Below are 24776 nucleotides of genomic sequence, written 5' to 3' on the forward strand. Positions count from 1 at the left end.
ACAAGTAGACAGGGGACAAATCAGAGGAACGTTTGGAGGCTCTAGCTGAAGGGAAAAAAGAATCGAGGCGAGACCCTGGCTTTCTAGTGCCTGGGTGGGTGAGGATGTCACAGCAGACACAGCAGACAGAGCGAACAGCGTCCACTGCAGCAGATGAGCTTTGTTAATAGTCCTTTTTCCCATGAGGAAGCCCCAAGCCAGGCCCTTGACCTCCCAGGTCTGGCCCTTAGCACCCCTACCTGCACAAGGCCCCCAAAGAGTCCTCGTCCAGAAAACCGTGGTCCTTCTTCACAGAGCCAATATCCACAGGAAACGAACCTTCTGTATGCCAGAGAAAAGCCAAGATGGGTCGAGGGTGGCAGGTTAGAAACTCAGTGCCAGCGACCCTTGAGCGAGAAGAAGGGGGCCCAGGAAGTGGGGAGGCAGGCAGGCGAGAGCTGAGCAGGAGAAAGGCTGCAGCAAAGGAGGGGCCCAGGGAGCTCATGGTTGGCCGTTGGGGGAAGGTCAAGGAAAGGATAGGAGGGTCAACCTGGACAAGAGGACCCATCAGTCAGTTTTGGCAGGTCCATGGGGGAAGGCAGGCTCGAGGCCCTGAGTGGCTGCCAAGAGCCCGTGTGAGCTCCTCCAGTCCCCTCTGCATCTTGGGCTGCTCAGACAGGGAACCTCTTCCCTGACCCAAGGTGAACCGGGGAGACCAGGGAGAGAGGAAGGACAGTGTGCATGTGCAGCCAAACAACAACTCGCTTGGCCTACTTCTCAGAGCAAGGGCACCCACTCCCTGGGGTCTGGGAAGAGGAAGGGAAAGAGGAAGGAGTGGGGGAAGAGGAAGGAGCATCCCCAAATCCCACACCTCTCTGCCTTACTGGTAAAACAAGCCCATGGACTCATTTACTATTATTAATTGAGCATCGACTTTGTGCCAGGCACTGGGGACACAACAGTGAATGAGACTAAAGTGATCGAAGCCTACGTGGAGTTTACGTTGTCACAGGGGCAACAGACAGTGAACGATATGTGAGAGAAACAAACTATGCAGTTATAAATGCTAGCCAAGACACGAGCCAGGGTGACGGGGTAAAGAGAGGCCTTGCTAAGGTGGTGACTTCTGAGCTGAGCCCTGAAGAGCGAGAAGGGGCCAGCCGTGCAAAGAGCCTGGGAGAAAGTCCCAGGCAGGACCCAAACTAAGGCTCCAAGGAGGGCTAGAGCCTGGTGTGAGCAAGTGGTAGAAAGGAGCCCAGAGAGTAGAGAGCAAAGCAGAGAGAAGTATGTGGAAGCTGGGTGATGCAGCCTCGTCGGCGGGAACAAAGTGCTGACGCTCACTTCATCCTGGGTGTGCTATGAAGCCAGCGGAGGAGTAACACAGAGCAGAGTAAGGGTCCCTCCAGCTGCTGTGCATTCAGAGTAGAGGACGGAGCTCAGAAAGGAGGCTGCGGCGCTGGGCCAGGCGAGCGGGTCACGCCGATGTGGCAGTGAAGGTGGTAGGAAGGGGATGGATTCAAGATAGATTCTGGAGGGAGAAGGGACTAGCTGGAGGGTTAGATATGCGGACAAAGGAAAGGAGGAATGGGGGATGATGCCTGGATGTGGGGCTTAAGCGGTGGTGGTGCCATCATCTGAGACGTCTGTCAGACAGCTAAGCAGAGATACTGAATTCGGAGTTGAAGAGATGAACCTGGAGCTTGGGACTGAGGTCTGGACAGAGAGGCACTGGGGAGTCATCAGAATATACATGGTACTTGGACAAGGTTCTCCTGGGAGAGGAACGTCGAGCGAGAAGAGGGGCCACGATGGAGCCCTGGGACACCCTAACAACTAGGAGCAGCTAGAGGAAGCCGAGTCAGCTAAGGAGACTGAGAGCGGCAGCCAGAGAGACAGCCAGGAGAAGAGGACATTCTAGGAGCTGAAGTGAGTGGCCAACTGTGTTGAATGCTACTGAGAGACTAAGTCGGGACTGAGAAGTGACCGCTGAATTTGACCACATGGAGATCTCTGGTGAGCTTGACAAGGGCTGTTTTGTTGGCGAGGTAGGGATGAAGCCAGTGTACAGTGGGGGTGTGGGAAGAAGAGGGGAACTGAAAACAGCAAGTATGAACAACTCTAGAGAAAAACAGAAAAATGAAGGAAAGCAAAGAAATAAGGCCATGGGGAGGGAAGGCGAAAGCAGGGCTGCCAGGGTGCACCCTCCATGTTGCATCTATGTAAATAGGGTTCTCAGAAACAGTACAAAGCAGATGTGGTGGTACAGAGCAGCGGCCCGGCTTGAGACAAGATACTTTAACACATGGGTGACCGCAGAGCTTGTGAGAGCTGATGAGCATGCAGGAGAGAGGACAGGATGGTGCAGGAGAGAGGTTGTAACTACGGGAGCAGGGCCAGGGTACGCAGCTCTTTGTGTGCTTGAAGAAAACAAAGAGGGGACCCATTTTCCAGCTGAAAAATGGAGGGATAAGGCAAGTTTGGGGGTGGGGGAGGGGGAGCCACTGAGTGGCCTTACCTTCAAAAAGCTGAGCATACTGAGGGAATCCTGTCGCTTGGAGCCACCTGCATGCGTTTTTGGCCTCAGCTTCTAAAACAGATGAGGGGGAGAGAGACAGAGAAAGGAGATTAGGGGGTGCTGGCGCCAAGCCACCCTGGTGTGCGCCCCTGCCCCTCCAGTAGGGAGGTACCTATAGCTCTGGTGACCTCGAAATGACAACAAAGGCACAACCGGGCTGGCACATTCACTCCATGTCACACAGCTAGGACTTCCCCTATGCTCCCCAAACCCTACTCCCGGGATGTGCTGGGACACCTCTCATGCTTCATTACCTGCCTGTCCCAATCCCTGTCCCACTCTCCCACCCCTGCCCAAGAACAGGACCACCAGCAGCAGCAACTCCCAGGAACATCTGGGGTCAAGGAATACTGCCAGGGGAAGAAACCACTGCTGTGTCTTCACCTCCCACCACCCCCGGGGAGCTACCCACTCCCATGACCCAGGTAGACCATCCTAGTACAGCTAGGGATACACAATGTTCAACAGCTGTTATTCTCTTTCCTATCATCATACCTAACATTCCCCAGCATTCTGACAAGCAAATCTCATTTAACACATACCATAAGCTGTGCAGATTTTAATATGCCCATTTTACATATCTCCAAACAGGCTCGGAAAGGAAGGGCTCGTCTACAAGTCTCGCACTTGACAAAGCAGAGTGCAGGGGCTGGAGTCCAAGCTCAGCCTGACTCCTGCTCAGGGTTCTCACCCCTTCTAACATGGCAGCTTCCCCAGTGCGCTCCCTCCCCCACCATTCACCAGGTCCCAGCCCTCCCTCCCCACGGGGCCTCCCAGGACTGTTCCGGCACTCTCCCGTGGCTTGGCCTCTTTGTGGCACAACTCAATGCTGCTTGCCAAGCTGACAGTGCTGGCCTATGGGAGTCTTGGAGGGCAGTGGCTGGGTTAGCTTTCCACCTCTGCTCTGACAGTGCCTGGCACAGAGCTGGGCACCGCTGCCAGCCTCAGTGGAGACTTGCAGCTGGACTGAAGCCACAAAGGAGGTCCTCCTGGCCATGGTAGGCTGAGTACCTGCATCAGAGCCCTGGGACTGCCCAGTTCCCTATGCAGGTGGTGCCAGGAAGCAGTGGGGCTGGGAACATGGGACCTGGCATTGTGGTTGGGGGCACAGAGAGGCTGCTGGCTCAGCTGAGCTTCTCTGCCCACGGAGTCCTGCCCCCAACATTTCTTCTCCTTCCTTAGTGCCTCTGACCAGGAGACTCCAAGGAGACTGGGCGGCGGGGGGGGGGGCGTTTCTCCAAGACAGGAAGAGATCTCTCCCCGGTGTTCTCCCCCAAGGAAACCCAAGATGAGATTCTGGTAGCCAGGAATCATGAGTTAAAGGAGAAAAATGTATTTCAGAGATGCTAGGTGGGTAGACAAGGGAGGGAACAGTGTGGGAAGGTGGAAGTCGGTCAGAAGAAATAACAGGCTCCTCAAGGGTCGCACACTAATGAGGATTCGATGGGGAGAAGAGAAGGCTCTGAAGCTTCTGGAGCCCCTGAGGGCTTTGGGGGCAAACGGGTGGGGCGGGGATGAACGCTTGTGCATTTCTGAAAGCATGTGCATTGGTCGCTGCTGTCCCAGCATCTGTCTCTGCATGTAACTGTAGCCAAGTTTGCTCATGTCCATGATCCACATAGATCAGCACGGGACCATGAACCTGTGCACCCTCCCCGCCAGGCCCCTCGGTCTGTGCACGCACCTGCACCTGCATCTGTGTGCACATGTGTGTGTTTTATGTCACTACAACCTTCTAACCTACGATAGAAATCTAGGAATCACCAGGACCTCTGAGAGGTACGGCAAAGTGTTTGTTCCCGCAGAGCCCAGCTAGCAATACCCCAGCCCCTCTGGCAGGGGGCAACGCAAGCCCAGGAAATGATCCAGGTCTCTAGGCCAGTGATGATCTCGGGATGTGGTCAGAGTAGCCCAAAGGGACTTCACACCAGCCCAGGCAGCATTTGAGGGACATGGTTTTGCTGCTAGGACAGTTGAGCCGGCTGCCACAGCCACTTCCCTGTCTCCTGCTCCTACCATGCCCCCGGGAAGAGGCCCATCCCTGTCCTCAGAGCCCCTCCAGGCAACCAGCTCTGCTTTCCTGTCATTAGGACAAAGGGGAGGTGCCAAAGGAAGGACCAGGTCCGAGTTTCCAGGAAGGCAGGCACAGAAGGAGACAGTGACCTCTAAAGGGCCACAGGTCTAGAATGGCCACCCAAGGCAGAGGAGCCAGTCCCCAGGAACAGGTCTGCATGTCAAGAACACACCCTTGAAGACCACTGCAGCCCTCGGTCACTCGCGGCTAGAGGCAGACCAAGGAGGAGGAGGGGGAGGCGAGAGGAATCTGACAGCCCTTCCTGAGCCTGGAGGTGGCGGAAGAGTGCAGTGATGAAGTCCTCATCTTACACATCTGTGCCTCCTGCCTGAGTCACAAGTCCCGTGGGAGAGGGGCAGGCTGCCCACTCCCTTCATGCTCGGCAGCGGCCCTGGCCAGGGTTGGCGGGAAGGGGACCAGCTCACTCAGGTGGGCGCCCAGTTTTTTCATTCCTATGTAGAGGCCTCTAGCCCCTGCTATTCAAAGCGTGATCCCTGGACCAGCAGCAGTGGTATCACTTGGGAGCTTGTTAGAAAGGCAGAATCCCAGGCCTACTGAATCAGAATCTACATTTAACTAGGTCCTCAGATGATCTGCATATGCACATTAAAGTTTGAGAAGCGCTGGCATAAATCACCTAGCTCAGGGCTTTTCACCCTTGGATGCACGTTAGAGTCAGCTAGGAAGCTTTGTAAAAATACCAATCCCCTGGGGCCCCATCCCCGGAGGCCCGTTTAATTGACCTGTGGTGAGACTCTCCAAATCAGTATTTTGTAAAAGATATAGTATGGACTGGAAAGGGCCCAAGGGACTTTACCAAGTCACAGAGTTAAGTGTCACAACTGAGACTACCACCCTGATCTTTTAATTCCAGGTCCAGCGCTCTTTCCACTGGATTATGGCACCTTCCTTCAGATGCCAGATAAACAAAGGGCTTAGACTCAAAGGAAGCAACTCCAGGCCCCCAAGCTTTTTTCTGCCCCTTCTGGTCTAGTGGAGTTACAAGTCTGAGTTCCAATCCTGGTTAGTCACTAGCTCTCTGACTTTGGGCAAGTTGTTTAACCTCTCTATGACTCAGTATTCCCCTCTGTAAAATGAGAATAATAGAATCCACTTCTAATAGCTACTGAGAACATTAAATAAAATACCAGAGAGTAAAAGCACCTGGCACATTGTACCAAGCATTCATCAGAGGGTTCCTTCCCCACACTGACTGAAGGGTCCCAAGGAAAAAGAGAAAACGGGAGAAAGAGACTCAGCTAGTGTTCTCTTCTGGGTCTGGAAAGTGGCTGCATCTATATCTCTGTCACAATTGGAGCCAGATGGCTCAAGGAAGTGAGATTAAGAGGCAGAAGTTTCAAAGAGGCCACAATAGCTCCAAAAGACAAAAGAGCCAAGGAGTTAGAAGCAGGGCTCCCAGTGAATCCCCAGCAGCCCTCCGTGGCAGGAATCTGGAGAATGTAATGGGTTATTACCCAACAGGATGTCGGGGACATTGGTTCCTGACAGTACACCACCTCGTGGAAGGCTGAGAGGCCCTGAGGCTCCCTCCCAGATGGAGCAGTCAAGGACATAGGTCTTGGTGATTAAGGGCTGAGCTAAGGTGCTTTGCTTTGTCCCTCCCGCCCATCCCAGCCTGCCCAGGCCGGGGCCAGGAGTGACCACCTACGCCCAGGAGAGTCAATCCACCTGGGGCTGGGGCCCAGGCAGCCCAGACTGAGGGTTGCCTTATGTGCCTGGCGGGAAGAGTGACACTGGGCAGGCTGAGGCGAGTGACGGAGGAATGTCTGTGGCCCCTGGTCCTGCCTGTGTGTCCAGATGTGCAGATTCCAGCCGTTTCAACCACTATGTCCTGCAGGCCATGTGCTGGCCAAGGCTAGGGTGATATGCCAGGACAGGTCAGGGACAGCACTCAGCTGGATTCCACTGAGATTTAACCCCAGACTCTCTCCCTGCGGAGGAGCCCAACTGATCCCCTTAAGGGTCGGGGGAGACAACATACTAGAAAGCTCCAGAGTCAAATCAGGCCTCAGGGCCACACCCACAGGTCTCCCAGAGGGAGTGACAAAGAAGGAATAGCCAAGCAGCAGCGGATTGTCTCGGGGGTCAGTGACAATATCTACACCTACACTTCCACGGGCCACGTCCAGGGATCCTCTTAGCATGGCACATTTTTCTATGCAAAGATGGATAGAATGAGGAGAAATGCAGGGCTTCTGTTTTTGAGAAATGCTACATGAATGAGGGAAGAGTTTATGCACCCAGGAAAAGGGCAGCAATGTTTTCCACTGAGGAAATACAATAAGGCCCAGAGATGATAACTGAGTTGGAGAAAAAGCTTTTTCCAATCATGCTGACTCCCCCACTTGCCGCCTAAGTCATCTTAGGCAACTTGCTTTACTCTCTAAGCTTTGGTTTCCGAATCTATAAAACGGGGACTAACAGCTTTCCTGCCTACCTCTGAGGTTACCGTGTGCATCTGGTTGGCTTCTGTCTGGTTTTGAAAGCAGCTCTATGAAAGTTATCATCAGAGAGGGCTGTTTTGTTAAGAAGACTTGAAATTTGTATTCACAGTCTTTCAAGTTCAGTTCAGATTGTGTCCTAGGCGTAAAGTGAGAAAGTAAGTGAGCTAGAAGGAGAATAAAAGGTGAGCTAGAAGGAGAATAAAAGGCAATCGGCAACAAAGCTGCCGGAGCTCAGGCCTCAGCCAGCCACTCTCTCTTCCCTCACCAATCCCCCGCCACTTCTCTTCACACCACTATTGGGGAACTCAAGCCCTTTACACCTTTTGGTCACTCAGTGGGCCGTGAGACAGCTGCTGCCCAAGGCCCGGTTCAGCCTGCTCCCTCTCAACTCAAAGTCCAGCCCAGGCCTAGGGACCAGGCAAGATCCAGGGCCCAGGACAAGCAATGGGCAGATGTCACAGAGGCCCAGGTCAAAGTGTCCCTGTTACGGCTGGAGCAGTCACCTGTCGACTCAGGCTACACATTATAATCTGGGGAGCTTTAAAAGGCCAGTGCCTGGGCCCCAATTAAATCATGACCAATTAAATTAGACTCTCTAGGGATAGAGTTAGTTTTTATGTTTTTGAGAGCTCTCCAGGTGATTCGAAAGCACAGCCAGGATCAAGAACCGCTGCCCTAAACAGACGTGACCAGCTAAAAAGCCACAGCGTAGGTCTTTAAGAAGATTCTAGCTGGAGGCTATACTCAGGCCCGTTCTCATCACTGGCCTGCGTGCTCTCTGGGCCCAATGAACAGTGATCTGAATGCGTGTGGTAGGACAGGAGAGGGCACATCTGTGGGTGTTTGTGAAGGTAATTTATTCAAAGCTGACTTACTCCATGAGGCAGCTTTCAACAAACGTGGTTTCCTTTCCCTTACTTCGTTGCCTATTTGGAAAGGTGTCTCCCCTGTGGCCCTCACTGCAGGATGGGTGTCTCCAGCGTGATCTCTCTCACCTTCAGTGAACCCAGAAGGTAGAGCCAGTGTTCAGAGGGGTGAAGAAAGGCCTGGGAGGCAGCTGTCTATGTGACAACCCAAGTTCCGAAGGTGGGCTCTGTGAAGCCAAGCTGGTAGCCAAAGTAGGCAGAGGGCCGCCTACCACTCCAGGTCCTGCTGCTGCACCTGGGAAATGCCAGGTTCTGGCAAACAGCTTCTCAGATCATTTCTCTTGGTTGATGCAAGTCTCAGTTCCTCTGCCCACCCCCACTCTTAGAGAGGGACCCCGCCCGAGAAGGAGATGCTGGCCTTCCAGCAGAGGGCTCATATCTCAGTTGGCCCCAAGTGCTCACGACCAGCTCCTTCCACCCTCCCGTAAGGTTACACTAAGGGGCCTTGGCCACGAGAAGAGTGCCCACCCAGCCCCGAGGTGGCACTTCATTTGAATTTGCACAAAGGGGTCCTCGAGTTTGGTAGTGACCCTGGCATAGGTGTTGCAACAGGTGACCACCTGGCTATGCCACCTCTCTCTCTGGGGGACTGAAGGAGAGGGGTCTTCACAAGGGCCGGTACTAAGAGCTGTCATGGATGCCACGACCGTCAAGCCTTCCCCTCCTGACCTTGAAGCGGACATTCGGGGGGGGGGGTCTACCATGCACTGTCCACTGGGAGGTCAGGTGCACCCATCATCTCTCCTGCTCCTGCTGCTCTTGGCTGGAATCACAACTTTAACTAGGTTGTTCCAGGGGAGGGAGGGAGGGGGAGGAAGGGAGACTGAGACCAAAATAGCTCTCATCGCACATTCCAACCCTCGCAGGAGGGGAGCCGCAGCAAGGGCTGCCGAAGTCAAGCGGCCGAGCTTGACAGCGCTGGACACTGACCAGCCCCTGGCTTGTTAGGTCAGAACTCGGGGCCCCTGCTGCACCTGTTCGGATGCAATCCTTGGTCTCTCATCTGGAGCTACGGCGGGACGCCAAGGCCCTGGGCCCATGTGAGCAGCACTTTTGGAGCCTCCCCATCACAAGTGGGGCACCACCGAGGCAGATGGCCCAGGATAATACAGTACTGTGGGACTGGGTGGCAACAAAATGAAGACATCGAATCATCTTGCTAGCCAGTAGCAGGTTCACACATGCGGCCCTCCCTCCTTAACACTCCATATCCATGTCATGGCCACAGGGCCACGGGGATTCTCAACCAGAGACAATTTTACCCTCTCCCCGGCCCCAGGAGACCTGTGGCAATGTCAGGAGACGTTCTTGGTCACCACAACTGGGGAGGATGCTGCTAGTATCTGCCAAGGAGAAGCCAGGGACGCCGCCGAACATCCTACAGTGCAGAGGACACCTCCCACAATGAAAGAAAGGCTGACTCCAGACCTGAAGTGCAAGACCAGGAGGGGCACTTTCCTTCCACCTTACCTGGGGGCCTCAGGTACCTCCAGGCATCCCCAGCCCACCTTGGGGATGTCCTGAGGAGTGAGGGGAAGAATGGATACAGTGTTCACTGGAGGTCCCTTGTCTTTGGACACTGTGGACCCCTTGCAGGGTCAGCCAAGGGGAGGTGACGGTTCTCGGTTCTGGAGTTTCTATAAATACGGAAGTGACACAACGAACCCTCCACTGTGCTCCCACACACAGACGGAAGCTGTGGCCTGAGCTCTAGTATGCAGCTGTAAATGGAGGAGGGTCATAAGGGCCCTGTGGCTAAGCTAGACCTCTGGCTTGCTGGGGCTGCTTGACAATTTGGGTCCAGGCTTGGCCCAGCCTGTGGTCTCCTAGGCAAGCACTTGATGTAGCAGAGCCAAAGCAGGCAGCTGACATTCCTGCTTGGCCCAGGGCTTCCTTGCGAAAGCGAAGGTCAAAGCTGTCACCTGCTCTGCCGCAGCGGCTCCATTAGCTTTCCTGCCCTCAGGGGATCGTGTCCCAGGTGCTCTGACAAGGTCATGGTGACAAGGACACACAGGTGTTTTAATAATCCACGTGCTGCTCCATCGCCTCCAGTCTGGAGCCTGGAGGCAAGAGACGCCAGCCTAACCGGTCTGGCGCAGATGGAACCGCTCTCCACGGTGGTCTGGGTGGAAAGGATATTGGCTTGAAGGTCAGGAGAACAACAGTCTGGCCTTAATTAGCTCCACTAGGAACCTGTCGGGTGACCTTGGGCAAGCCAGTACCTCTGCCTAAGTTGCAGTTTCCCCATCTTCTAATGGCCACTCACCAAAACCTAGAACCAGAACAGAAGTATGTGTAACTGGCAGTGGCTGGTTCGGTAGAGAGGGGAGCCTCTCCTGCACGTTCTCTTCTGGGAGACTCAAGAGAGGACCCTCCGTAGGGACCAAGAGCAAACCCATCTTTCCCTCCCAATCCAGCTCTCCTGATTTCCTGCCTCCAAAGGCACCAAACATTGAGGCTTAAACCTCCAGTCAGCCTGGTCTGTCCTCTCTCCGCTCGTGTATTTAGCCACCAACTCCTATCAGTTTTGCCATCCAATGGTCACAGTTTCCCATGCCCAACCATGCCCTAAGTTCCCAGCCTCCAGGCTTTCCTTTCAACAGGTCGTCCTGCCAGCTTCTTCTCCCAAGAGCCCAGCTCTGACCTGGCAACTCTCCTACTCTGCAACCTAATGGGCTCCCCACTGCCCACTGCCCAGGGCAGACGTCAGACTGTTTTCCACCTCCACACTCTAGACCCAGCCTGGCTCGAAGCTGCAAATTCCTATTACTCATCAAGACGGAGGTCAAACACCACCTCGCATGAAGCCTTCGTTCCCTGACCTCTCACCGACCCCCTAGCACCCAATGGCTTAGTTAAATTAAGTGGCCCCCAGAGCATTTCCCGTACCTTCTTGGCAGCACATAACTCTGTCTCCCCCATTCAACTGGAGCTCCACCGCACTGGGGTCCTTTGGGTCTCATTATCCCCACTGCTGCGTGGTATGGGCTACTGAATATTCTTGCAACACCTAGATAAGAAGTTCTGCTTCCCAGCTCAACAGGGTGCAGACCTCTGACTGCACCCCCTCCTCTGGTATCCCCATAGTGAGGACACAGAACTGAACACACACCTGCGACCCAGCAGACTGGCTGACTGGCAACCCACCTTGCCCCAGGGCAGAAGCCACATAGCCAGGAACCAAGACCCAGAGATATGAGAAGGGAAAATGAACTCTGCCTGAGGGTGGAGGCATTCTGGCCTCAAGGAGCACTTAGTTCTCCCATCCCAAGCTCCCGTGAGGGCATCCAAGCTCACTTGAGAGAAGGCCTATGTGCTTCCCTCTCCTGGCCTACAAAGTCTTGGCACTCGCCCGTTTTGACCCTGGGACACCACATCTACATCCCACCCCCACTTCCTAGTCCTACTTCCCTTTCCTTTTGCTGAGGCCAAATATAAACTCCTGTGCAGGAAATGCCTTGGAGGAGCCTGGCCCCACCCTGAGATCCAGAGAAAATTGTCTCTGACAGAAAGGAAATGGGCTTGAGAGAAGTAGCCTCCTCAGGTGGGGCCTGCTCTCCCTCTGGAAGCCAGCAGACACAAGCCCGCCCCAGAGCCCCGCAGCAGCCAAAGGGAGGGCCAGGATGAGGAGCACAAAGGAGAGGGTCGGGGCAGGGGTGATGACAGGCATGCTCAGGCCATGGTGGGGTGAAGGGAAGGAGAACCCAAAACAGTGGTCTAATGGCTGTGTTAAGACCTCAGAGCATAGAGGTTCTGGGGTACAGTGAGTGGGAAGAATAACAGGCGAACGATCTGAAGACTTGGCTTTTAGTCCTGGCTCTGCTACTTCTCAGCTGTGGCTGTGATCATTATTGATAACAGTATTTATGATACTAAATGTAATTATTAAGGATAATTCATAATAGACACTAATATTTACTGAGTACTTACTATGTGCCAGACCCGGGGCTAAGGACCTTACACAGATCGTACTGTTATCAGACAACTTCTCTACGCCTCAGTCTCCTCATCTGTCAAAGAGCGTTACGATCATAGTACCGACAACATTTGCAAGTATAAAATGAGATAATAATAATAACAGCCAAAGGGTACAAGCCATGATTATGTCCCAGGCATTACTTTAGGTACTTTTTAGATGATTTATGTTACTGAATCTTCACAACGATCCTGTGAGGTAAATGCTCTGACAATATCTCTATTTGACTAATGAGAAAACTGAGGCCCACAGCTATCAGGTAATTTGCCCAAGATCAGCAGTGAAGAAGTGGTGGGCCAAGACGCACATCTAGGCAGCCTGGCTCCAGAGTCAGAGCCACTAAGTTAGAATCCTCCTCATTAAATAGGAGAAATCGCCTAGGCTATAGACACAAAAAACATACACCAGGGTTTTTGCAGTATGAACCCTTAACCTGAAGTAAGTTCAGAGTAGTGGAGAAAGCACCTAATCATCCCATATCTCTTTGGTCTCCACAACAGCCCTGTCCAAAGCAGGCCTGCCGCACAAGTGGGGAAACTAAGGCTATGGAAAGGCCAAGTGGCTTCTACTGGACTACAGATGGAGCCAGGAGCCTGCCTCAATACCCACCGCCCTCCTGTTGATCTGTTCCCATGTCAGCCTCCCCAGGCTCTCCCCTCCAAATCCACTCCCCCTTGGTTGTGTACTTATTCAACCACTATTACCTGAGCACCTACTCCACACCAGGCCCTGTGGTAGGCACCAAGGTCTGAAAACTGAACAAATGTTGAACTCTCCTGGAATATTTGGCCAGAGCTGCTACCATGCCCATCCTTCTCAGGGAGGCAGAGGCTAAGCTGGAATGTCCTCGAAGCACCCCCTGGAGCTTGTTTGGTTTGGAGGCAAGTAACAGAGAATGAGCTCGAAAGCAATGGAGCTGGCAACTGGTACAGCCTGAGGGAGGGACGCCTGCAGCACCCAAGGGCCCTGAGGTGGGAACACTGTGGAGGAGGACTAGAGTTTCCAGACAAAAGCCCACCACATACATTCCCAATTTTAGCATGGGCCACACCAGCTGGAGGGCTCACAAAAGTGAATCCAGACAGCCTCCCACCTGCCCCTAACCTCCTAAATAATGCAACCTGGTTGTGGAGATAGCTCATTCAAATGTCTCTTCTCCCCTGATGCCACCCAGCAGCCTGCTCTCCACCCTCAGTGCTGGAAAGTGCTAACCAGGCAGGCCTGCTGCTGACATCAGAACAACCGCCAAATCCCTCCTGCACACACTCCCCCACCCCAGTGCAGCTCTGCTTTAGAGCAGGGACACCCGGCCCTCAGTGCTTTCTCTGCTCTCCATCCGTCCACCTCGGGGGTCCGGGAGCAGGCAAGGACCTGGGGACTGTCACTGCACAGCAGTGACTGATTGCTGGTGGGTGCGGGGAGCAGTCAGGAGTAGAAGGGAGACCCAAGCTTCAGGTCTTGCCTCCCAGCCAGGCATCTGGGAAAGGGAAGGGGGAAGCATGACACAGTCACTAAGGGGGTGGGTGGTGGCCTCAGACTGCCTGTGTCCCGATCCCAGCTCCATCATTCCCGAGCTGCTGGAGTGACCTTGAGGAAGTTCTTCTTTTAACCTCTCCTCGCCTCGGTTTCTTCATACATAAAATGGGGATGACGAGAGCAGTACCTACTTTGCTGAATTGTCATGGGAGCTAAGTAAATTCAAATGCGTGAAAAATTGAGACGAGTTCACTATTATTCCTGGTGTTATCATCATTACTACAGCCTCTTGCAGTGTCATAAATGCCACTAAGGAGGCCAGAGGAAGGGAACCCTGTAGGCGGGCATGGCCAGGAAGAGCTTTTCGGGAGGAGGTGGAACCTGAAGTGACAGAAAAGTCCAGACCTATGCGCAGGAGGTGGCAGGTTTGTGCACAGCATGTCCCCAGGTCAGTGAGAAACAGCAAAGTGACAAGGTGGCAGAAAGTACTACTAAACAGCAATAACAGTGAGAGTACTGTTTATATTATTGGATTTAATATTCAGCAACCCATGAGGTAAGTACGTATCTCCATTTTATAGCTGACAGAATGGAGGCTCACAGAGAGTACGCAATTTGCCCAAAGTCACCCAGTGCTGCATTATACCAGAGTCCCCACTCTTCACCATGACACTCTCCCGCCCCAGGCTCCGTGTGTACACTTCGGGGGGTGTTTTGCTTTGGCTCCACTCTGGCCGCTTTCCCACATGCCCCTCTTTGTTGTTCCCATTTAGAAAGCCCTACTCAGGTGAGGGCGGCTCAGACCAGATGTTTGGGGCTTCCCAAGCTCGCTGCCCCTGTCCCTCCTGACTTGACTTCAGCCTGGAGCAGAAAAGCTGGCTGCAAGTGCCTATCATCTCACACCTCAGACAGGCATGCCTTTGGCCAGCCCAGATAAAGGACAGGAAATCCTCGGGCACCTCCCCTGGAGGTCACTCCCTCTACCATGGGAACAGAGTTGCAGCTTGGGCAGAGGTTCCTCTGTGGTGGGGAAGCTGCCAAGTCAGCCCCAGCTGCCCTAGCTGCCGAGTGTGGTTTGGGGGAAACAGGGAGGGCTGAGCGTCAGAGACCTGGGTTCCAAATCCTCCCTCCCTGGAGACTGTGCCCTTCCTCTCTCTGGGCCTCAGGTGGGGATCAGCCAGGATCGCACTGGGGGGATCACACTGTCTATCTGACTGGGCTCCTCTGAGAACAGAATGGGATCGTGGAAGTGAAAGTGCCTTGGAAACTTTAAAGAAATGGGAGGACACGTCAATGTCATCATCATCAACTGCTAGAGGCGTGGCTGAGTTGGTGTTCCTCCCCGTCTGATTCACCCTTCTAGGCCCCCCGCTGTGGGCATGGCTCGGACTCATTTCCAGCTTCGACGCTCCTTGAAATATCCCCTTCCTCCACCCCCCGACCAGCTCAAGAGGCAAAAGCAAGTCACAGGAAAGCGGGCTATAGGGGCACCCCCCACACAGTACAGTGCAGTCAGCCCATCCCAGTGAGCACCTCCTCCCCTCAGGCTTGCCCTCCGCCGTGGGAGCGCTGAGAAGAAGGCCCTACCCTCCCAGGGCACCACAGTCATGGGAGCTGGCTGGACCGGAATGACAAACAAATCAGAGAGAACCGTATAAGGTGTTTGGACCCAGGACTCCTGGGGTTCAGAATCTACCTGAGATTCTGGAGTCAACCAGGAAAAGTTAATGGAGAAGTCTTCTGGAAAAGTTCAGGCTACAGAAAAACAGAGGAGAGTGAGGGACTTCCAGAGCCCCATTTCGTGCCCCAGAGCCACGAAGGGTAGCATGTGCAAAGGACAGTAATGAGGCTGGGAAGGGGACTGGTCCCAGGTCCCCTGAGGGGCACTTGGAGGAGCTGAGGCTGTTTGGCCTGGGGCAAACACAGGGGGACTTGGGCTCTGTCCTCAGACATCTACAGATCCGAGAGAACAGATAGGGTCTAAGCGGTCCCAGGGGGCAGAGCTGGGACTCAGGGGTAAAAGCCATAGGGAGACAGAGATCAGCTCAACATCAGAAAAACCTCTTGGAGATTACATGGATGTAAGCAACCACCTTGAAACATTGCACTCCCAGTTATTGAAGATGGGTGACAGGAGCTGCACAAGTACTTGGAGGGGGAAGACCCGAGCTTCAGAAAGAGAGTCAGACCCACTGCCCTCTGAAGGTTCTTCTTCCCCAAGCTCTGTCTGCTTCCTACCTCTGGGGTATTGTGGGAGAAGCATAAAGGTGACTGGAGCTGGCTAGGCCCTCGGCTGATTCCCACAGAGACCTGGGATCTCAGGAGCACCTTGGGCTGGTACTACCCAGGGGGAGCAGGTCACTCATTAACTTGTGGCTGAATGGGTCAGAGGGTGGCCACCTGAGACAGATGGAAACATGAGGAGGGGTGAGAGAGCAAACTGCACAAAAGCCCACGCTCAAGGACAACCCAAGCTCTGGCAGTTCAAGGCCCGGCCAGCCCTAATTGACCAGCTGGCTAAGAGTATTTAGTGATTGGCCCTGGCAGAATTTGAAGCCAGCTCACCTTTGCCTTGTGGATAAGAAAATGCTCTTGACTGGAAACGCATACGCTCATGGCCAAAAGGAAGCCTGGGAGACCACTGAGTCCATGCCATGGGCCCTGCATTTTAAAGATCTAGGTCCAGAGAAAGCAAATGTCCTCTCTGAAGTCACTCATGGAGAGGTGCTGTAGAGAGACACAACCAGAAGCCAGGTTTCCTGACCCTATCGTAGGCCCACAGGGTTCACTAAATGTTGGTTCCTTCTCGTCTCACTGAAACTGCAGAAAGCTTCTTGTGGTCTAGAGCTTTCTAAATTGGACCTGGGTCCTAGCTTGACCATTCCCAACTCCCACTGCTTGTCAAGATACAGGTTCTCCTCCACTATGGAGGTCTCAGGCCTCATGTCCCAAGCTGGTGTGAAGGGACCTACAGCGGGCTGAAAACAAGCACACACAGCTCCACCCCACCCCCAGTAATGGCAAACCCTTTGGGTGGGCATTTCTTGCTCGTTTAGACTTTCAGATTGAGATCAGGGAGTCAGCTGCTCCTGGAAACACCCCAAACCCCTTATGACTCTGATGCCTAAAAAAACCCAAAAAAACTCCTACCCCACTGTCCATCTGAATCCCTATTAACTCAACTCCCTGCCCCTCTCTATAATACCACCCAAGTTGCATATGTGTCCTTCAAGCAATGTGAATGACTACTTCTGTTTGCCCAAGTGAAAACAGAGGAGCAGAAGTTTAATTGGCCCCAGAAGTTCCCATGACTGAATGTTCATTAATGTCCCCTTGGGGGAAGGTAAGGGCTCAGAAATGGGGTCCCTTTAAGGCCTGGGGTGGACAAAGAGTTAGTTAATGGCCATCCCTAGAGGTGACTTTCCAAAGTGGTTATTATGTGGCTCAATCATTAACCAAGCAGTGGCAGGACCCCAGGCTTGTTGGAAAGGAGCCACTCCTTTCCCAAGGACAGCCCAAGAGCAGGAGGCTCTGGGGCAGCGAGGCCTGGATGAGGGAAGCGCTCTCTCTCAGCTCCACACAGGGGTGGAGGAAGGCTGGCCCGGATGTGGAGGAAGTCAGCACACCCTTACTGGAGTGGGAGGGAAAAGCGAGACAGTGAGGGTTTTTATCATGAATGAGAGAGGAAGCTCCAAGCTGGGTCATGGTGATTAGATGACAAGCTGGGAAAGACGCTCATCCTGAATGCATCCTGTTTTGCTCTGAAATGGAACTGGCCTCAGGGGCCAGGGGCAGGGGAGGGGCCAGGAGGCAAGCAGCCTCCCAGGAATTCTCCCAGGCCTGCCGACCTCAAGATCCTGGGTGGCCCTGGAACTGGGGAGGCCAGAAAGAGAGTCAGAACTCTCATTTACCACTAGAGAACCAAAGCACGCATGTACTTTCCACAAGAAGCCTCCACAAGTCAGCCTTGGGAGCCCGAGCCCCAGAGCCAGAGCTTCAGAGATGGCAGCAGGCACTGTAAAACAAGGGGATAGGGCTCCATAATCCCTCCAGCTCAGACCTTTCCTGGGCCTCTCTTTCAAGGTTCAGCTCAAATGTCACTGCCTCTGTCAGTCACCTTCCCCTCAGTCAAAAGCCACTGCTCCCTGGTCAGGCCTCCCAGGGCAAAATATCCTCCTCAACAACTGGAAATATGAACACTGTTAGGATATTTGATGATATTAAGGGACTGTTTTAAAGTGTGATAGTGGTGCAGTGTCTATCATTTAAGTCCCTATCACTCATATATATATATATATATATATATATATATATATGAATGATTATTTATAGATAAATCAAAAGGTGTCTGGGATTCATGCCAAAATAACAAGAAGGAGAATGAAGTAGATGGAGGCATATACAGGGAAGGATTGGCCATGGGCTAACGGCTGTTGAAGTTGGGTGACGAGCACATGGGACCTTATTACATTAATCATCTCTACTTTTATGTATGTTCGAAATTCTTCATAATTATTTTTTCAAGCCCTCACCAAGGTAAAGACTCAGTGTGTCGTGTACCATTCAGGCCACTAACCCCCATCTACTAGATGGTAGGTTCCCTGAAGTTGGGGGTTACACTTTGTGTCCTCCACAAGACCTAGTACCAAGAACTTAATGACCAATAATTTATATAGCACTTGGTAGTTCACCAAGCACTTAGCCATGGATCCTCTTGTTTAATCCAGTAAAGGGGAAAAAAACGGGGAAAAACTAAGAGTCTGAGAGACTGAGTGGAGCAGCAGAGCCTGGATTTAAACCTCCATGAGTCCTGCTCCCAGTCCCCAGTTCTTGGCCTCGCACCATGCTGGACTCCTGAGGAACTTAACCTCCAGTTCTGCAGTCCCTGAGAGGTTGCAGGTAAATGGGAACAGCAACAGTGGGCATGCAAGTTCCCAAGGTGGCAGTCTGGGCAAGAGGAGACTCAACACACAAACACAGCACTTCAGACTGGTGACAAGGGCCCAGACTGGTGCCTCTTGTCCACTGATTCAAATTTACTAGCACCCGCTCCCCCTTAATATACACACATAAACCAAGGCCCCGGGCCACAGATGAATAAAGCTGTAATAAACCCTTGACACCAATAACTGTGTTTCCAGCCCTGTGCTCAGCTCCTCTGTTTAGGGTTGCAGGGTGGGGGAGTTCACACATCCCATCCTAGAGCCCTTGCATCTTTCCGATCCCCTATATTTACTTTATCTGATAACAGCCTCCCAAAGGCCCAGGGCCATGACACTCGATCTTACCAAACTGGGAGTCCAAGAAAAACATTCTCCTTATCCTATTCAAGCCAGAGGCAACTCCTTCTTCCAGTGAGAGACCCCACGCCCCACCTTCCCCAAGAAGGTGGAGGCACAGCCTGCCTTTGTTAAACCTGTCATCTGTTGAACCTGAACTTTCCAAGGCTGGAACAGGGAGCTCCAGAAGTCTCCGGGCAGAAAAGAACTGACCGCTGCCACAGCAGCCACATTAGAGACTCCATCCTCTCCTCCCTTCGGGACGTTCTTGCTTTTGTGTCGCTGCTGTTACCCCTATACCCGGCTCCAGGGGTCCTCTCCTCCCTCTCCAATCTATAGCCCTAAGAATGGAATTTTTACACCTCAAGAAGACAGAGAGAGTGTCAAAGTTTGGACTTCTCTGTTCCACTTCCTTCACTCCTCTGTTCAAACTCAGGAAGTGTTGTCTTCTGTCTTCCCCACAAGACTCATGCCACCTGCCCCCCCCCAACCATGACTCACACAGGGTACACAGCCCTTTAGTGCAACTTCAGCCTCTTCTTGCCCTAAACACCTCCAGATATCATCTCCCTCTCCTCTCCAGCTCAGGGAGAGGAGCTGCAGATGCACAGAGAGGTTTAGCATACTTCTCCAAGAACTGCTTACGGAGTGGAGAAAAGGCAAGCAAATAGGGGAAACCAGACTCTATCCATGTGGTGTTTTCTAACTACAGAGGTCCAGGGAGTAGAAATTCCAAATCCCAAATCCAGAACGTAGTTGGACAAAGGCCAAATCCTGGAAATGAGGACCAGCCCAGAATGTCCAGCGATATGGTAGCTGTAGCTTTAGGGTGAAAGAATCCCCCACCCCTAAAACCATCATTCCCATCACATTCTTTCGGTTCACTCCATCAACCACTCAGAAACCACCTGCAGTCACCACCTTCTCTACGCCCTTGGGCTGCCTGCCCTCTCATTCCCCCGACAAGAACTGTCTCTCTTCTACGCCAGGAGGATGAAAGTGAAGGGAAAATTCAGAGAGCAGTAAGACAGACGGTGGGTGGGGACATCAACCCCTAGAGTGGGGGCGGGAACAGGTCCACAGTAGGAGTCAGGCTTTGAAAATAGCCCTGGGTGTGATTCATCACCGTCTCCTTCGGGGTCGGCCGACGTGGGTGCTCTGAGTGAGATGGAGACAAGCCAGGGCCCTCCAGCCCAACCTCTGGGGCCCAGGGCTCTGTATTGGCCCCACCACTCCCCACCAGTCTGGCTGCTGTCCTGCTTGCCCTCCCCAACACCACTAGTTTTCCAGCTGGCTTAGCTGCATAATCACCACAAGGCTCTCCATCTGCAAAGCTCCTGTCGCCCCAAGCATCTCAGAAACAACCCTTTACCTGCCAGTTTAAGAGCCTGGACAAGTCACCAGATGTCAGGGTGGAAGAGACTGGCCCTTTAGATACCGAAATCCAGCCCACCACCCAAGGTGCAGTTGAAAACACTGTGGCCCACAGAAGTAGCATGACTCGCCTAAGGTCACATGAATTAGTGGCTGAGCCTTGGTTCCCTGAGTCGTAACTCAGTACTTTAAAGAGTTTGGGAGAAGAGAAATGGAGGAGAGAACCTCAGACTATCTAATTGGGAAATCCCAAAAACTTCCACTAAAAGGCCTTTGCTCAGAGGTTCTCTAATCGAAACCCACTTTGGACTTCATGGGGAAACTGAGCCCTGGAAGAAGCGACTTATCCAAAGGTTTTCGCTTGATCCCCGCTGTCACCTCAATACCAGGAAAGTGCGGGCGTTTCTCAGAAGGCAGGCAGTGGCCGAGGGGAAAGCCCATGCCGCTCAACCAGGGGCTTCCTGGAAGTGCGCTCAAAGCAGAGGAAGGAGGAGAGGAGAGGAAAAGCGGCGTGACCCGACCGCAAAGCCCAAGCCCCGCCACGCCGCCCAGTTCCAGCCTGTCTCCGGAGCCCCTGAACTACGGCTCCGGGCTCCAGTCAGGCCCGGGGGGGTAATGGGCGGACAGCCGCCTTCCACCACCCCACTCCCGAGGCTTCCTAGGGAGAAGCGCGGCTGGCGGGCTCTGGGGGTCTCCCAATTTCGGCGACACCGGCCTCAAATCCTGGGGACGCAAATGGCTCGGCTCGCTCCCTCCGCGTCTCCCGTGGACGCCGCGCAGCCGAACCGCTAAGAGCGGGGGCCGGAGCGCGCCGGAGAGGCGAGGCGAGGAGAGGCGAGGGAGCCCCGGCCCCCCGCTGGCCCCGACCTCCCCCGGCCGTCGCCCCAACTCCCACCTGGAGGCCGCGTCCGTCGCTTTGGGTTCGAGACCCCGACGCAGCTGCCAGCGGGCGGGAGGCACGCGCGGAGCCTGGGGTTGGGCGGGGGTAACGGTGCCAGCTAGAGGAGCAGCTGCCGGCTGCTTAGCTGCTGTCAACCCGCGGCCAGTCTCTGCGCAGGTGGGGAGGGACCAGCGGCGAGTCGGGTGGCGGGGACGGGGACGCCCCGCCCACCTACAGGACCTTCGACCAATGAGGGCGCAGTCCGGCCCACCGAACTCCCCAGAAAGCGGCCCAAATTGTGGTGGGCGGGGCTCTGCCTTCGAGTTCTTCCAATCCCCGCGCTGCTGCCACTTCCTCCGGTCACACCAATGCGGGGGGTGGGGGGGGGGTGCTGGGACAAGGCACAAGCCCAGGGCCAGCAACTAAGGGTGAAGGAACCCGGTGGCCGGGCACGCAGGCTAATATCTATTGAGCTCTGTAAGTGACTGGCACCGTGGAGGGGAATTTAAATACTTAACGCCATGTGCACGGGAAGGTTCAGTGGCTTGCTGAGGATAATTTACAGGGAGTTCAGAAGACACAACTTTGGTGAGATCTCCGATTAGTTGGGGCAACCAAGAGAACATTAGATATTTGAGAAGGAAGTTGCCATTCCCACCTTGTTCAGGCCTCAGCATTCTGCAACTCCCCCACTCTCTGCCCCGTGTCCAGACTCTACCTCTGCAGAGAAATGCACGGAAAACTTGGGGCATTTGCATTAATCATAGTAGGAGAGGGCTCCCAAGAGTTGTGACAGCAAGTACCACCAGAAAGCCTGTTTAAATTCAGTAAGAAACCGAGTGTTAAGATTTGATTTCTCTCTTGCCTTTCCTCACAAGGGTCCAACACAAGTTCACACTTTGATTTCATTGTTGACCTGGGGACTCCTATTAGCCAGGGATGGAAATACCCAAGACCCCATGCCATCCAATCACCATCCTCCACATTTACAAATGCAGAAACTAAGAAGAGATGACTCACTCAACTTTTCCCAGCAAATCCATGGCAGTAACAATACATGCACACCAGTTTTCTAACAGATGGGAGAAATGAAGCTGAGATTCCTAGAAAGCAGGGACTGCATCCAACTTGTTGCCTAGAATACCCAACACTGAGGAGAGCAAAAATTAATGTTTCTTAGGACTGCAACTTTCTTAAGGTCGTCCGAGGCAATGGCAGAGCCAGACCTAGCCCCAGGTGACCCCTCTTGTCTGGCCTTCAGTACATTAGGCCAAATTGGAATTCTTCCACCTTCCTTCCCTGCCAGCCCTGAATCAGAGGAGAATCAGAGGAGAAATGGTGAAGCAAGGCTACCTCCTGTGTATACACCTCTTTTCCTCTCAATGGCATAACCGCACACAGCTGGCACTTTGCTCCAGATGAGCCATGCCCCCTTGGGTCTTGGATGTGGACGAGGCCTGTATGCCAGAACTCACTCCTGGAAACAAAATCCTACCCAGAGTCAGAAACTTTTATGATGGGTGGGAAGAAACCTTTATGATGGGTCACTCAAGATGACCTTCCTGAGACTGGGTTGCTATATTTGTAAGTATCCCTAAGGCTCTGAGTTGGAGCCAAACTTATCTTGCTTCTGGAAAAGGCTAGAAGAATATAAGAGTGTGGGTCCTGCAATGATCCTAGAGCTTCCCTAAGGGCAGGAAACCATGTCAGAGCAGATTCCATCCACCGCATGACACCACGCAGAGTGCCTACAGTAGCTTCCCAATAATGTTTGCTAATGGGTGAATGAATGTTAAAAGATACTCAAGGGACAGCCACAAATAAATACAGTCAAGCGAATGATGAGCAAAAAACCCCATTTCTCTTTTGGTACATACATTTAACTGAATCAGATATGATGGGTTCTGAGATACCCAATTCTTTAAAAAAAAAAAAAAGAGGCAATCAAACCTGAAAACTGCAAAAGGGAAAACTACAGGAAGTACAAAAACTACAAAGAGTACAAAAACTACAAAAGGAGCAATTGCTATAAATAATGAGAACAAGAGCTTCACAGTGCCTGGCATAGACTAGGCACTCAATAAAAACATCTGGGGCTTCCCTGGTGGCGCAGCGGTTGAGAGTCCGCCTGCCGATGCAGGGGACACGGGTTCGTGCCCCGGTCCGGGAAGATCCCACATGCCGCAGAGCGGCTGGGCCCGTGAGCCATGGCCACTGGGCCTGCGCGTCCGGAGCCTATGCTCCGCAACGGGAGAGGCCACAACAGTGAGAGGCCCGCGTACGGCAAAAAAAAAAAAAAAAAAAAAAAAAAAAAAAAAAAAAAATCTGGTAATGAGTGAACACAGTAGTCAGCGAAAGCTACAATCCTAATATTTGCCATGCACATTGTGACATTCTGAAATGGCCCAAGCAATGTCTAGGCTATTTCTCTGGGTGTTTTTTGATCTTTCCCGTATCCCATGAGCTTCAGAAAAGCAAGGAGAGCTCAGCCTAGTCAGAAAAACAAAGATAGTTGATCACCTTCAACCACCAGCAGCCCTTGTTCCCCAAGCCCCCCACCCCCAACCTAAGCCAGAGTCTTGCATAGAACAGATATTCGGTAATGGTGCCTGGAAGATGAGAACATGGTACCTTTTCACAGGTTCCTTTCTGGGCTGCATCTTGAATGACTCTAGAGGTAACTGGAGCCTCCAGGTCTTTGCCATCCCCTTTTCCATAAACCCCCCTATTTCCTGTGTGTCCTATAGTGCTGCTGCTGCCCTGGATGTCAGCTCAACCATCAGGCAGAGAAATGTAGTCTTCATGGGGGTAGGCTGAGGGCAGGTGAAAAAGCCTCAGGGTGAATGCGTGTGTTTCGATGCCTGAGGCACGGGCGCCTCCCTCATTCTACCACTACCACAGCCCAGCTGTGTCATACAAAAGGCAGTACAGTGGATTCTGGAGCCAGACAACCTGGGTGCAAAGTGCAACTCTGCTATTTACTAGCTGTGTGACCTTGGGCAAATTACTTTTCCAACTTTCTGTGCCTCAGTCTCCTCATCTGTGAAGTGTGGACGATCATAATAGTCCTGACCTTATTCTGCTGCTAAGCAGATCCACTGGACTAAGTGACACTTAGAACGGTGGCTGGCACCTAGACAGTGCTTCTAAGTGTTAGATATGCTGACAGAGGCACTGAGCAATGGTAGAGTGAGCCCTGGATCAGGAAGTAGGAGAGTTTGGTGCTAGTCCCAGTTCCACAGCTTTCTGGCTGTCTCACCAAGGGAAAGTCATTGTGCCACTCCAACCATCAGTTTCTTCATCTGTAAAATGAGGGGAGAGTACAATCCCTAGTGGGCAAAGTTGAGACAATGGATGTGAGGCTGTACTGTAAAGGGTGACAGGTGACAGGATGGCACTGAAGGTGTTGCAGAGCTAAGCTTTTTGCCAGGGCAACTCAGCTCCTTCCTTCTAGGCAGTGGCAGAGCGAAACTCTGTATGTCCTTACCCTGAGCCTCACTCGGAGACACTTGCATCCCAATAAGCACCTATCTGAGGACTTAAAACAGTCCCTACACCCCTCCCTGCCCAGGATGGGGGTTCCTCAGGCTGTTGCAGGTAGACCCATAGCCCCACTCCAGAATGGCCCAGGGTAACATCAGGTAGGAACCCAACAGACTCTTCCACTACTCTTTTCCATGCAGCTAAGGGAGCAGCAGCAAATAATTCCAGGGAACTCAGCTGGGAAGAAAAAAAGAGGAGTAGGAGCTGCGAGGGGAAAATCAATTACACT

At 53.0% G+C, this 24776-nt stretch overlaps 1 protein-coding gene across 4 annotated transcripts in view; it reads right to left on the reverse strand.

The window, feature by feature from the left end:
* Positions 1-24776, reverse strand: part of STARD8 (StAR related lipid transfer domain containing 8) — a 71367-nt gene that overhangs the window by 10831 nt on the left and 35760 nt on the right. For 3 of the 4 annotated variants that reach the window (XM_081222303.1, XM_081222304.1, XM_081222302.1), the window contains 2 exons: positions 2495-2566; positions 240-321 (listed from right to left, as the gene is read on the reverse strand). In XM_081222303.1, the coding sequence (XP_081078429.1) occupies positions 240-321; positions 2495-2566 (154 nt within the window). Of the gene's footprint in view, positions 1-239; positions 322-2494; positions 2567-21019; positions 21106-24776 lie in introns of those variants that run through there. The other variant, XM_081222305.1, reaches the window with a different exon arrangement.

This window comes from Mesoplodon bidens (assembly GCF_964165515.1).
Source record: "Mesoplodon bidens genome assembly, chromosome: X".
NCBI lineage: Eukaryota > Metazoa > Chordata > Mammalia > Artiodactyla > Ziphiidae > Mesoplodon > Mesoplodon bidens.